Genomic DNA, 14,490 nt, shown 5'->3' on the forward strand with positions numbered 1-14,490 from the left:
TAAATTCAAATATTTTGACCCAGGCTTTGTTTATTATGAACGCATTTATAAATGATCTACAGGAGGTGTACCAGGTGGTGTCCCAGGAGGTGTGCCAGGTGGTGTGCCAGGTGGGGCACCGTTTGCAGCACCAGGAGGAGGTCAGAGATTTCCGGGCTCCGGGCCATATTCACCAGCAGCCAAAGCAGCAAAATATGGTATGAGCAGTTCTTCAGCAGTCAATATTCTATAAACCTGCTGGAGTAATCCCCGAAGGCAAAGGTTCAATCAGAGTGTAAACACCATCCCTCTTTTTTTCTTCATTGGGATTTACAGGAGGACAAGGTGCAGGGTTCGGAACAGGAGGACTGGGAGGAGGAGCAGGAGTAGGAGGGGTACCTGGTTTGGTGTCAGGAGGAGTTGGAGGTGGACCCGGTGGTGTACCTGGTGGCGTACCCGGTGGTGTACCTGGAGGCGTGCCTGGTGGAATACCTGGTGTCGTTCCAGGTGGTGGATATTTACCATCAGCCAAAGCAGCTAAATATGGTATGGGCACTGTTGTTCCTGGCACAATTATCAATCCTTCCAAAATTTCTGGAACAGCTTCACTGTGTACAGGGCAGTTGTATCAATGTGTCATGTGTAAAATTATGTCATTTTATGTGTCATGTGTAAAATTATGTCATTTTATTTGGATCACCTTAACAGGTGGTGTACCAGGTGGCGTACCAGGTGGCGTTCCCGGTGGCGTACCGGGTGGCGTACCCGGTGGCGTTCCCGGTGGCCTACCAGGTGGTGGTTATTTACCATCAGCCAAAGCAGCAAAATATGGTATGGGTATGTTCTACTGTCACAATTCTCGAATGTAGTTGTGTTGTTTGTGGTGCATGGAAAATACCATGATATATCATAACCTAAATTCAAATATTTTGACCCAGGCTTTGTTTATTATGAACGCATTTATAAATGATCTACAGGAGGTGTACCAGGTGGTGTCCCAGGAGGTGTGCCAGGTGGTGTGCCAGGTGGGGCACCGTTTGCAGCACCAGGAGGAGGTCAGAGATTTCCGGGCTCCGGGCCATATTCACCAGCAGCCAAAGCAGCAAAATATGGTATGAGCAGTTCTTCAGCAGTCAATATTCTATGAACCTGCTGGAGTAATCCCCGAAGGCAAAGGTTCAATCAGAGTGTAAACACCATCCCTCTTTTTTTCTTCTTTGGGATTTACAGGAGGACAAGGTGCAGGGTTCGGAACAGGAGGACTGGGAGGAGGAGCAGGAGTAGGAGGGGTACCTGGTTTGGTGTCAGGAGGAGTTGGAGGTGGACAATACTCTCCTGCTGCAAAAGCAGCCAAATATGGTACAGAAAATACAGTAACACTGATATTGCACATTCATATATTTACAGTTCTTCCACATCACATGTTTTGTTTCTATTCATTTTAATTTACAGGAGGGGCTGCAGGGTTAGGAGGCGCAGGGCAGGGTGCAACAGGTGGAGGTATTGGAGGAGTGCCAGGTTTAGTCCCTGGAGGAGTTGGAGGGGGACCATACTCTGCTGCTGCAAAAGCCGCTAAATATGGTGCTTTGTACAATAAATGACGCAAATAACACACCTCTGTGTAAGATTGATATATTAGCCAGAATTCTTCATTCATCTGAATCTTCGGTTACAGGAGGACCAGGGGCAGGGTTATTAACAGGAGGACTAGGAGGAACAGGATCAGGACTAGGCAGAGTACTTGGTTTGGTTCCAGGAGGAGTAGGTGGTGGACAATACCCTGCTGCTGCTGCAAAAGCTGCCAAATATGGTACAGGAAAGCTTTTCACACTCAGAGGAATGTCTATTATATGTGTTTACGTACCCGTAATTATGAGTTACAGGAGGGGCAGGAGCAGGGTTTGGAACAGGAGGACTAGGAGGAACAGGAGCAGGAGGAGTACCTGGGTTGGTACCAGGAGGAGTTGGAGGTGGACAATACTCTGCTGCTGCTGCAGCAAATGCTGCCAAATATGGTAAATTAAACTTGTAAAAATCTATCAGTTAATTTAGTTAATTTAGTAAACATTCTTTGTTTATCTTGATTAGGAGGAGCAGGGGCAGGGCTGGGAGTAGGAGGACAAGCTGGACTCGGATCAACGTTAGGAGGAGTGCCTGGTTTGGTACCAGGAGGTGTTGGAGGTGGACCATATGCTGCTGCTGCTGCAAAAGCTGCTAAATACGGTATCAACAAACACATACAGTGCCATGAAAAGTATGTGTTCCCCATATCTTACCAAGGCATCCCAAGTACATACAATATTTAGTTTATAAATGCAGATTTTATCTATTAATGACAAAATTCCAAACCATGTAAAAATGTCTCTCTTTTTGTTAAATCATGAGTTATCTGTGATGATCCGCAGTTTTGAATTCAATCTCACTGACCACACCCAGGTCTCTTTACTGTCAGATTACAAATCACCTGTCAGTGCTGTTAGATGGAATGAAATAGGCTACAAAAAGAAATTAATCATAACATCTAAAAGAGTTCAAGAACATATATGAAACAAAGAGATTGGAATCAATATCAGTCTGGAAAAGGTTGCCGAGTCATTATCAAGGCAAGAAGACTCCAGCTAACCACCGTCAGAGCCAATATATACAAACGTAGAAAAATACCGGGAACAGTGCTGAACCTTTCCAGGGGAGGCCGGCCAACCAAAATCAGTCCAAGAGTGCATTTATTTATTTATTTATTTATTTATTTATTCATTTTTAGTATCAATCAGTCATAATTGTTGTGGTTTAAAGGAGGTGCAGGAGCAGGGCTGGGTGCAGGAGGACTAGGAGGAACGGGTGGACAAGTACCTGGCTTTGTACCAGGAGCTGGAGGTGGACAGTACTCTCCTGCTGCAAAAGCTGCCAAATATGGTAAGTCAATAAAATAAATACTATACATACCTTCAAATGTCTGTAGATGTCTCAGTCTGATTTTATGTTTATCACAATCTTTGAATTGGTCTTAATTCTTTTGGTTTACAGGTGGAGCAGGAGCGGGGCTTGGAACTGGAGGACTGAGCGGTGCAGGTGGACAAGTACCTGGTTTTGTTCCCCAAGGAGCTGGAGGTGGACAGTACTCTCCTGCTGCAAAAGCTGCCAAATATGGTAAGTCAATAAAAGAAATACTATACATACCTTCAAATGTCTGTAGATGTCTCAGTCTGATTTTATGTTTAACACAATCTTTGACTTGATCTTAATTCTTTTGGTTTACAGGTGGAGCAGGAGCAGGGCTTGGAACTGGAGGACTGAGCGGTGCAGGTGGACAAGTACCTGGTTTTGTTCCCCAAGGAGCTGGAGGTGGACAGTACTCTCCTGCTGCAAAAGCTGCCAAATATGGTAAGTCAATAAAAGAAATACTATACATACCTTCAAATGTCTGTAGATGTCTCAGTCTGATTTTATGTTTAACACAATCTTTGAATTGGTCTTAATTCTTTTGGTTTACAGGTGGAGCAGGAGCAGGGCTTGGAACTGGAGGACTGAGCGGTGCAGGTGGACAAGTACCTGGTTTTGTTCCCCAAGGAGCTGGAGGTGGACAATACTCTCCTGCTGCAAAAGCTGCCAAATATGGTAAGTCAATAAAAGAAATACTATACATACCTTCAAATGTCTGTAGATGTCTCAGTCTGATTTTATGTTTAACACAATCTTTGAATTGATCTTAATTCTTTTGGTTTACAGGTGGAGCAGGAGCAGGGCTTGGAACTGGAGGACTGAGCGGTGCAGGTGGACAAGTACCTGGTTTTGTTCCCCAAGGAGCTGGAGGTGGACAGTACTCTCCTGCTGCAAAAGCTGCCAAATATGGTAAGTCAATAAAAGAAATACTATACATACCTTCAAATGTCTGTAGATGTCTCAGTCTGATTTTATGTTTAACACAATCTTTGAATTGGTCTTAATTCTTTTGGTTTACAGGTGGAGCAGGAGCAGGGCTTGGAACTGGAGGACTGAGCGGTGCAGGTGGACAAGTACCTGGTTTTGTTCCCCAAGGAGCTGGAGGTGGACAATACTCTCCTGCTGCAAAAGCTGCCAAATATGGTAAGTCAATAAAAGAAATACTATACATACCTTCAAATGTCTGTAGATGTCTCAGTCTGATTTTATGTTTAACACAATCTTTGAATTGATCTTAATTCTTTTGGTTTACAGGTGGAGCAGGAGCAGGGCTTGGAACTGGAGGACTGAGCGGTGCAGGTGGACAAGTACCTGGTTTTGTTCCCCAAGGAGCTGGAGGTGGACAATACTCGGCTGCTGCAAAAGCTGCCAAATATGGTAAAGTCAATAGAATGTGTACTGCATTAGACAAATCATCAGGTGCAAATGGAAATAGTAGTCTCGTTTTACGTTAAAATAATATATTTGAATCTGTTTCAATTGTTGTGGCTTGCAGGAGGAGCAGGCACTGGGTTAGGAACGGGTGGACTGGGAGGAACAGGTGGGCAAGTACCTGGTTTTCTCCCAGGAGGAGTTGGTGGTGGTCAATACTCCGCTGCTGCAAAAGCTGCCAAATATGGTACAGGAAATAGAAACATTAACCACATTTCTCTTGTTTACAGAGTCCTATGAGAGAGATAAAGACAGATCTAATTCAGATTGATTATTTATATTAGGGGTTGCAACAGGAGGTGGAGCAGGAGATGGAGCAACAACCGGTGGAGGAGGAGGAGTCGGACCAGGAACAGTTGGAGGTGATGCTGCAAAATATGCCGCATTTGAATCAATCAAAGAAAAATTCAACTAAGCATTTCAGTTATCATTTTATTTTGTAACCTCTCTTAGGCGGTGTTTCCGGAGTGGGTCTTTCCTTGCCGGGAGCGACACCAAACACTGCAGTTAGCGGACTCCCGGATGGTTCTGCTCTTGCCGTGCCAGGTGGCACCGGCATTACCGTTGCTGGAAAACCACGTAAGGCGCACAGGATGATCAGTTATTCTCTCTCATGAGTTTCTTTGTACATGTTTTCACTCATCTTGTTATTATTTCCATAGCAAAGGATGTAGGTCCTTCTGGAATCCCTGTCCCAGGTACGCTTAAATTTCATTTACTTCTTATTGAAAGCAGTACCTTGACTTATGAGTGCCCCAACTTACAAGATTTTATATTCAGCCCTTCCCCCAACAAAACAAAAAACATAGACCACTATGCTTTCTGGTCTCACCCGCTACCAGCACTCACACAGTCACAGGACAACGCAGCCACCTTGTATTGCTTTTCTTCTCTCAGCTATTTACCACCTCTATCTGCTAACTTTAACTTTTCTAGTCAAACCACCTGTGCTCCCGTTTCTTTTGGCAGGCCCCACCCCTACTGCTGCAAATGGCAAGGCCACAGAGCTCCCACAACCCAGTAAGACCAACCATTTGCTTGCAATCTTTCTTTATTCATTCGTTCATCATCTGCATTGTGCTTGCGCCGGGTGACGAGAAATACGGTGTTCCTGCAGAGTTGTTGTAGAACATGCAAAGCTAATTATTGACTGTCGCACCCACAAAGGATATAACAAAGGGTATCAGTAATGATAAGAAAGAAAACGGGCCCTGGTAAAAATAAAATAAAAATCACACAAACAAATCAATGTATATAATTAAAAAAACAAACAAACTGGTAACTATGCTAAAATTATTACCTAAAACATTGCATTGAAAGTATTTCACCGAAAATGTTTTATGAATCAGAAGAAATTAATACATTTGTTGTTGCGTTGGTCCATTTCAGTCTAAAGACAGCTTTATCTGATTATGAGACAATATTTGTGCGTTCTGTTTGGTGGGTGACTGCCCTTTTTCCCCAACACAAATTGGCCAATAGTGAAAATATAATTCAGAGTGGTAACATTAAACTTCAACTTGATGTTTGACACTGTAATTTGTCTTTTATTCCCTGCTTGTTTGAGGCTAGGTTGAACAATCAGGACACTTGCACTTGCGCTGAACAAGTTTTCTTTATGTAGGCTGTGCTAACTTTAAAATTCTACAGCAGGAGCTTTTCATGCTTTTGTGACACAGCATGTCACTCAATTTACTGTTTGAGATCGCGACTGGAGCTGTGACGCCCCTGCTGCAATATTGGCATTACATTGTTTTAAATTACACTCTATTCCTTTGTCACATATACTATTGTCCTAAACAACATCACATATACAGTATATTCAGTAATATTACACCTCCACCTACGGGGAGAGAGAGAGATAGAGAGAGATTCTGTGCATTTTTTTTTCAGTAATTGAACCTTAATCATACTGAGAATAAATGATTGAGTTTAACTATGTCAATGTCTGTCTCAGTTTTAGCCGGTACAAAAGGTCAAAGTCCAACAGGTAAGTGTAAACCGTCTCTTGTTATTATTCTTTTTTGTATTCCCTTCAGAACATGGCCTTGCCATCACTCATCCAGAACCTCTCATATTCGATAAAGTCATGAAAATTCGATACAGTACACGCTGTCAACTTAATGAAAAAAAAAAGTCAAACAAAGAAAGGGATTGTATTGAATAGTAGATATCACGGCAATCATAAAAAAGTTTGTACAGGGTCTGTCTCAAAATGCATTGCATTAAAGACATCACAATTGATTCTGTAAACTGGATGGAGCCTACAGAGCGTAACGTATAATGTATTGTAACACAATGAAATACACCGCGAAAGAACCCAATAACACGGACTCTTCTGTCCTACTTATTTCTGGGGGAGAACTGGAACATAACGAGTTGGAGGTTGTACTGTATGTGGACGTTTAGGAGATGCAATACATGCTGTTGTCCACATGGTGGAGACATAGACAATGAAAGCAGCTCCGTCTTCTCTCTGACTTAACATCGTTGATGTGATCATACTTTTTGCAGGTGTGGGTGCTGGTATTGGTGTTGGCACAGCGAGCAAGGGACTTAAACCAATTCCACAAGGTACAAAGGATATTTTTGTACTTAATGTCTAAAAATACACTGCACATAACTATATTCTGTGTTTGACACGAGACGAGTCCAAGGACATAAAACATTTTAAACAAAATTTGATGCACAAACAAGCTAAGCATCTTGGAAATTATTGAGCAGTTTAACAAAATCAGAAACACATACTTTTTCATTCCTGCATTTCATTTCAAATAGTACTTAATATACTTCTTGCCGGTCTTCTGCTCCACAGGCACTGGAGCAGGCGTTGGTCCAGGCGGAGTAGGTTACCCTTATGGAGGCGAGTGATCCATTTGTATTTTATTTAAAAAATATATTATTTAGGTTTTACGAACTTGTCTCCAGTTCTGTGCAGGTGAAGCAATGTTCAGTCATTTGGATGCCTATCCTTATTTATTATCAATTACTTATCGTCAAATTTTGTAAAATGTAATATAACTAGACATATAGTGATAATATATATATATATATATATATATATATGTATATATAGGTATATATATATATATATATATATATATATATATATATGTATATATATATATTGCCATTTGTATATCCATAACACTACGTTGCTTTCTGTTCAATTTTTTAAATTCATGAGCAATATTACTAAGTATATGCTCAGAGCAGGTCTCGTCTTTCTTAAGTGACACTTTGCGTCTCGCTATCTTGGGCGACAGTCATTCTGATGTTCACTAAATAGTTTGGTGTGACTCAAATATCCATTAAATATCCATTTTTACAACAGAGTATGTCTTAAATACCCATTCTATTCTTTTCTATAGGTCCTTATGGGGCTGAAACTGGTATTGGAACTGGATCAGGAGCTGCAGTGCTGCCTGGTGCAAAGCCTTTGAAACCGCCCAGTGTGTATTAGACTAAATGCAATTTAAAAAAAAAAAAAATCTGAAAATCCATTACTCATTTCGTATTTCGACAACATGGTATAATGCCGTGTCTCTATTTATTGCTTATTTGTCTCCCTTTCACTCTCATAGTCGTGGGGGGAGCAGGAGGTGGAGCAGGAATCCCACTGGCAGCAGGAGGAGGCTATCAAGGTTAGACATTACATATGCTGTTTTTAAAAAAAAAAGATCTTCTATTGTTGGGGGCTAAAACAGTCATTTAAGTTGAAAGATTTTGTGGCAACCATGTTAGTTAGCAGAACAAAGCAAGCAAGTTGTTTGCATCAAATCATTTTTCTGAGTTGTTTTAACATATATCTTGAAGTTGGGGGACAGTACAGGGGACAGTTAGTTCTGTAAACTCATATTCTTTGTTGTGAAATACGGGAAAGCCAATTTTCACAAAAGCCAAATGTAACATTTTTGAATTGCGCAACACAGAATTTCTTTAACTTTTGTTGCCTATAGAAATTTTGAGTCTCATTCCTTTTTTTCTTTTTTTTTTACCGTGTACGTTTGTGTTCTGCAACATGAGTTGTTCTTGAGTTCAACATCAAAAATTTAGTTTTTTGTTGCTGTACACAAGAAATACAAGCTCAACAGAGTTGCGCGATATGAAAATCTGAACAGGAACAACTCCGTTCATTGTGTATATGCAACGGGGTCGCAAACACATTCAGTACTTATTATGGGAGGTTGGTTAACCAACCGTACAATAATGCCCCTTTTTTGTGTCATCATGATTCAGTGGGATACAGTCCATATCAACGTGGGTATGGTCAGGGTATGTATGAACAAAAACCAAGCAATGTTCTCCCCAGTGACTGAAACGACAGTTGGTCAGGAAGAAGCCATCACTTTGGCATTTCCTGTGCAGGGAACTGATAAGATTTTTTTAATGGATGTAAAGCCAGTAAGACCTAATTGGCGTTGCAGACATTTGTCACACTTTCATATCTGAAGCAAGTCTCCTTTTCCATAGGTGGTTTGCCATATCCTTCTGCAGTCGGGCTGGGTGGTGCCGGGGGAGGAGCTAAAGCCCCCAAACCAGGTAGCTTTTATACATGTACCTTCTAGCTGAGGATGTCCTTGAATGGGACAAGCAAAACAGTTGAATGAAGGGACAGGTTTTACTTAAACTATACTTATGTTTATTTTCACCGAAATTAAGTTGATGACTATAAGTCAAGATTCAAAACTCCACCACATTGTTAGTCAGGTAACGACGGCTAGGGTGATATAAATTCTCCTAGTAAAGGTAATAACAGCCACAAGACATTAACTAGAGCTGTGGTGTTGATTAATCCCTTCCAGGGTCAAACTGGCACCATCATAAAACTTTTAGTACAGGCAATTTAACTGAAATTTTTTCTTACATTCAGAACTGCCCAGCAAGTGTAACAATAACTGGGGTTAATGATAAAATAAAATACCACATTTAGTGTAAACTTAATGACAAATAATAATAATCTGAAGGTGATTTCACTGACATTTAAATTTTAACACTCCCAGTTATCAGACAATCGTAAAAAATTAAGTTAACAACACACTTGGTTGTCATCTTTGAATGACTTTTGTTGATGTCATTTCTGGTGTTATTATTATTCCCTTGTCATCCCGCCCAGTGCTGGTTTTGCTCCGTTTTGAATGCCATTTGATGCTCACTAAAATGAGCTCACATTGCAGTGATTTACAGTTTGGACCAAGTGCATGGCATCATTTCCCATTGGCCTGTGATTACTGTTGCACTGTGCTCACTGCCCAGCATCAAAGTGTGACTCTTTGAAGATAACACCAAGCCCGGGAGACTCATGACGTAATTTAGCCAAAGTAGACCAGAACAAACTTGACTCTGGTTATTGAGTGAGTTCAGTTGAGATTAGGAGACAGTCTTATTCACTTGAACTGTTTTCTAATATGAACAGGCTATGGAAATCTTGGTGGTGGTGGTGGAGGTTATCAGCCCCAGCCAGGTGAGGACCTCCTCAATTTATGTAATGTCCCCCCCAACACACACCCACACACTTTGTCCATTACCAGTGTCAGGATTTTACACAGACTGATTATGGCCTTAATCCTCATCCCAATATGACACAGATGTCATCAACTACAATAGCTAAATATCTTCTGTGCACATTTACCATACTGTGTGTAGCGTGGTAGGTCTTGCCCAATACCTCTGATTACAAATCTCAGCATATACACATACTGTGTCAGAAAATCCGAATACAATCGATCCGGCAAAGATCCGAAAAGATCAAGGCAAGAGGTTACTTTGCTAGTTGTTGATTGATGAATAGTTAGTTGATTAGTTAGAGCTGAGAAATAAAAAAAATACATTTTGGTGTAGAGCCAGATAATGGTGCAGAAAGTGGAATCTATATTCCTACATGTACAAAAACACCCCCACATACACACACACACACACATACGCATATCGTGGTCAAGCCTAGATCCAACACATGGCGCTGGAGCCGGAAATGTTTCACTCCCATTTTCACGCTTTTTAGCACCACCTCCAGGAAGGGAGGTGCGCATTATTGCTATATAGTAATAGTTGAAACATCCTGGATCCACAGCAAAATGTCAAAGTATTGCAGGATAAGTATGATAGCATTTGTCTAACCCTCATCACCACCTAGCACCCAGAAATAAAATACGATACAAAATAAAATGAAGTAAATAAAATCCTAACCTCCTTTTTAATATGAATCAATCTAATTCTACTTTTTTTTAATTCTACTTTTCCCCCTGTCTGTTTACAGGTGGATACGGCCCAGCACCACTGACTCCTCAGCAAGGTAGCAGATAATCATTTATGATGATGATAAATATATGATGACAATATAATCAGGCTCTCAGTTCTTTTTCTAATTTCCCTCTGTGATAAATACCAGATTATCTGGATGAAATAGAAAGACAATGCAGTGTGTGTGTGTGTGCGCGCGTGTGTGTGTGTGTGTTCAACTGTGCAGATGGCTTGACACAACCAGTGTGTGAATGTATGATAATCTGCAGTTTCGTGAACATTGGAGATTATTGCTGGTGGGATTATTTCAAGGAGAGCATGTCTGCTTTCTTAGTTTGCTGCATTGATGTTTCACAACGTTGGGGGGCATCCACGACCAACCATATTGTCCGCCACTGTACAGTTCATGGTGTCAATAATATCATTCTGTATTTCGATTGCTCGAATAATAGCAATCGGTCAACTGCCAGTCATTGCCATTACAACAAAATATCAAGATCGAAATTGCTCTCAAACTCCTAACCAACCTCGTTTTGCTGCCATAAATCATGGTTTATTTATCCTATTCCTGTGTTTCTTTTTTGCAGCTAAAGCAGCCAAGTACATTGGGAATCCATTGCAAGGCTTTCTGGGTGGTGCAGGAGGAGCAGGAGCCTACAGAGGTAACAGACCTGCATTTCACAATGACGTCTTGAATTTACAACATGATGTGTGTACTGTATTTGTGGATAAGTGGGACAGAGAATGGATCGATGGATGTATACATTGCATATTGTCGGCATCAGGGCATAATGCCTATTCCTCTAAAATCATCACTTCTCAGGAGTGCAAAAATAAAACCGCAGTGTTCGTACGTTTGCACTGCATGGTGAAAGAAAAAAAAAATCAACACTTCAGATTGGTCAATGTTTTGTAAAAAGATACAAACACTCACATTCATGTCATAGTTCACCGTTTTCTGGGATTGCGCATGTGATGTTCGCAATGCAAGCCCGAGGGTACGTGATAAGAAATAGAAGCACAGCAGTATGGCATATTTTTTTTCCCAATAACTGTCGTAATTGTCATACAGCCACATTTTTTTTAAAGCTGCAAGAAAAATGTGTTCTCTTCTTTAGGGATGTCGATGCTAACATGTCTTCTATACATGCTGCTTGTTTTCTACAGGTGGAGCAGCAGCACCATGCCAGGGCAAGTACTGTGGCAGGAGGAAGTAGATGTGACGTGACCTGAAGTAAACCATGGTGCTACTGCATGAACTAGAATGTACATTTTAAAACACAAAACGTTTTGACGTACTTGACTTCAACGTCTGCTCTTATGCAAACCCACCGACCAAGAGTTTTGTACTTTTTCTTTTTCCTCATGTGACATGTATTGCTGACAGTGCCTTTAATCGGAAATGTGTGAGCCTCACATTGCTCTGTAAGTCCCCCTTTTATGCACCCATGTACTTCAAATACTGTATGTGTGTCAGCTCGTGCTCATTCCCATGCATGCTTTTACAACTGTGTGTTCTTCATCTGCCTTGGACATATGGTGGCACAGGGAAAGACTGCTAAAAAAGGTTTTCTGCCAATGTGACCTGTGCAGGATGCTGGAGCGCCATTTTCAGTCTTGAAACGAGGCAAGCTGAAATGTTGCAACACACCCCCTCTCTAACCCGTGAGAAGGCTGCTTTTGGTGGCCAGATCGCAACATCGTCTCGGCCCTCCTTCCTCACTGCTATTTTTAGCCCCATTGGGTATAAAGTAGTGGGAAATGGGACTCCAGCCAGCCCATCTGTTCTTGTTAATGTTTTTTTTTTTTTTTTTTGCTGATTCTGTTTGCCCAAGCGTTTCTAATTTCAACAAATGTTTCATTGAGATCTGTCTCTAAAATTGTGTTGCCTTGTATACTTTTATTCTTCCAGTGTATTTCTGGAAAGTTTGCATTTTTGCGCATTTGCTTAGTGACGCTTTTTCCTCAAGTGTCATTCCAGGAGTTCTTTACATTTATGTAATAAGGTTCATTCAAGCTTCTAACTCATATCATGTTATTATAATTGTGTGAACATGCAGTAAGACCAAGCATTTGCATTTATTCATAAATTGTAGTACAGAATAACACTTTTGTTCAATGGGTGCAGCCAAGCCCCATTGTTCATTTACTTGAGCTGCTTTAGAGGAAAAAAAGAGGAAAAAGCTTAACTGACCAAAGTTTCATGGGTGCTGTTGCCAAGAGGCCCCCTTTGTTTTTCTGTACTGTATTTTGTACTAATATGACGGTTGTTGGCATTGGTTTGTCCACTCCGAGCACTATGAGCCTCACTGGGTCAGACGTGCTGTGGGATACACTTCATCTTTATTTAAAACTATTTCTATACGGAGGAACATTGTGGTTTTGCACTTTTTAAAAAAATGTTTCCAAACACACATGCACACTCTCACATGACTTAATATATCCTGCCATGGTATTAGCATCATCAAATAATTAAATAAAAGGTGTTTAAAAAAAGCGCATGTCGTCCTGTTTCAATTAATGATGTTGCATAAACTACACGAGCCATAAGTTGGCAACTTCTTTGAAACAAATTAAGATGTCCTTTTGCATCAGCAGGGTAACTACTATTTTTCGGGCCATCTGGAAATAATAAAGCACTGAGCCATGATGCAGACATTACATAAGTCTGGAGGACTGCTCACAGCGGGTATCAAACCTGTGGTTGCAGGCTACATTCCTAGCCACTTGGCAGGCTAAATAGTGTCTTCTTTTCACTTGGAAAAAATAACTGAGACGTATTAGGATTTTTTGGACAATTTCAAACAGTTCCCGGATGTGTTAATAGAATGAATAACTTGGGTTAAGGATAAAGAATTACAACATATTTACACGTAATTATTTAAGCTTCCTGAAAGTTAGCTGATTTTGAGGGGGTTGTCCTTTCTGAAGAAGCCAATGCCAAGAGCTGCTTTCATTACAATGACAAACAGGTCAACTAACTCAACATATTTTTCAAAAAGTAGGTCGCAAAGTGCACTGATAACTAATGCGCATTACAGTATATTATCTAAGAGCATTTGAGTATAACGGGTGAACGCATTTCAGTATACATTGATTGATTACTTTTTATTTGAACCTGAAAACATGTAAACAAGAAAGAAGAAGGAAGGAAAGAAAGAAGTAAGAAAGGATGAGCAGCAATAAATTTCATCCTGTGACACAGTTTCCATGTTTAAAGAGGTGAAGAAGAAACGAGAAAAAAACGCACTAATGCTCTTTTGACAAATATTAAAATACATTTAATCGGGTAGTCATCCAAAATAATCCATCATACAACCTTGTTGAAATATAAGGCCGGTGTATAGACCAACCTTTTTATACATATATTCGTATACTGTGTACAAAGAAACAAAAACATTTGCAAGGCTTGCAATAAGACCAGTTCTGTTTAATGTTAAGCATCACAATATATCACGAGAGCAGTACAATGTTAGTACGGAATGAAGTATGAGAACATTTCAGTATGGTATATGAGAGCAATTTACTATGTTAAGTGGGCGCATTTCTGTATATTGGTGTGAGAATTTGAATTGCACGTGCACGCATCCATTTTCTTCCGTTTTTGCACCTTGTGTAATCCTGAAAATCACGTATCCTATTTTAACATTGCCTGATAAAATTACAGGAATGCATGTGTTTTACGTTACTTATGTGCCTATTGATCAGTTAAAAGGACGTTTAAATATTAAACACACAGTATGTATCAAGCAGGCATTTCTCTACTTCCTGCCCGCCAGTGCCCCACTGAACCGTGAAGGGAGGAGCCCAACCGTGATTGACCAATCAGCATCGGCCTGTGACCGGCCGAGCAGTTTCATTGGTCTGTTGCCCTCTTGAATGAAGTCCAGCAGAGGCGCA

At 40.7% G+C, this 14,490-nt stretch overlaps 1 protein-coding gene across 5 annotated transcripts in view; it reads left to right on the top strand.

The window, feature by feature from the left end:
- Positions 1–13,086, top strand: part of LOC148333601 (uncharacterized) — a 52,176-nt gene extending 39,090 nt beyond the window's left edge. For 2 of the 5 annotated variants that reach the window (XM_088300126.1, XM_088300121.1), the window contains 32 exons: positions 63–197; positions 316–525; positions 688–810; positions 957–1,091; positions 1,210–1,338; positions 1,432–1,560; positions 1,655–1,789; positions 1,863–1,994; positions 2,068–2,202; positions 2,773–2,892; positions 3,004–3,126; positions 3,238–3,360; positions 3,472–3,594; positions 3,706–3,828; positions 3,940–4,062; positions 4,174–4,296; positions 4,415–4,537; positions 4,635–4,712; positions 4,804–4,929; positions 5,013–5,048; positions 5,320–5,370; positions 6,308–6,340; positions 6,865–6,924; positions 7,166–7,213; positions 7,722–7,802; positions 7,935–7,994; positions 8,590–8,625; positions 8,824–8,892; positions 9,767–9,814; positions 10,607–10,642; positions 11,178–11,252; positions 11,758–13,086. In XM_088300126.1, coding sequence (XP_088156252.1) covers positions 63–197; positions 316–525; positions 688–810; positions 957–1,091; positions 1,210–1,338; positions 1,432–1,560; positions 1,655–1,789; positions 1,863–1,994; positions 2,068–2,202; positions 2,773–2,892; positions 3,004–3,126; positions 3,238–3,360; positions 3,472–3,594; positions 3,706–3,828; positions 3,940–4,062; positions 4,174–4,296; positions 4,415–4,537; positions 4,635–4,712; positions 4,804–4,929; positions 5,013–5,048; positions 5,320–5,370; positions 6,308–6,340; positions 6,865–6,924; positions 7,166–7,213; positions 7,722–7,802; positions 7,935–7,994; positions 8,590–8,625; positions 8,824–8,892; positions 9,767–9,814; positions 10,607–10,642; positions 11,178–11,252; positions 11,758–11,807 — 3,131 coding nt within the window. In that variant the 3' untranslated portion in view covers positions 11,808–13,086. The remainder of the gene's footprint in view (positions 1–62; positions 198–315; positions 526–687; positions 811–956; positions 1,092–1,209; positions 1,339–1,431; positions 1,561–1,654; positions 1,790–1,862; positions 1,995–2,067; positions 2,203–2,772; positions 2,893–3,003; positions 3,127–3,237; positions 3,361–3,471; positions 3,595–3,705; positions 3,829–3,939; positions 4,063–4,173; positions 4,297–4,414; positions 4,538–4,634; positions 4,713–4,803; positions 4,930–5,012; positions 5,049–5,319; positions 5,371–6,307; positions 6,341–6,864; positions 6,925–7,165; positions 7,214–7,721; positions 7,803–7,934; positions 7,995–8,589; positions 8,626–8,823; positions 8,893–9,766; positions 9,815–10,606; positions 10,643–11,177; positions 11,253–11,757) is intronic. The other 3 variants (XM_088300122.1, XM_088300123.1, XM_088300124.1) reach the window with 3 other exon arrangements.
- The last annotated feature ends 1,404 nt before the right edge of the window (positions 13,087–14,490 follow it).

Source organism: Idiotropiscis lumnitzeri, chromosome 7 (assembly GCF_059441095.1).
Source record: "Idiotropiscis lumnitzeri isolate Australia: NSW breed Sydney's pygmy pipehorse chromosome 7, RoL_Ilum_1.0, whole genome shotgun sequence".
NCBI classification, from domain to species: domain Eukaryota; kingdom Metazoa; phylum Chordata; class Actinopteri; order Syngnathiformes; family Syngnathidae; genus Idiotropiscis; species Idiotropiscis lumnitzeri.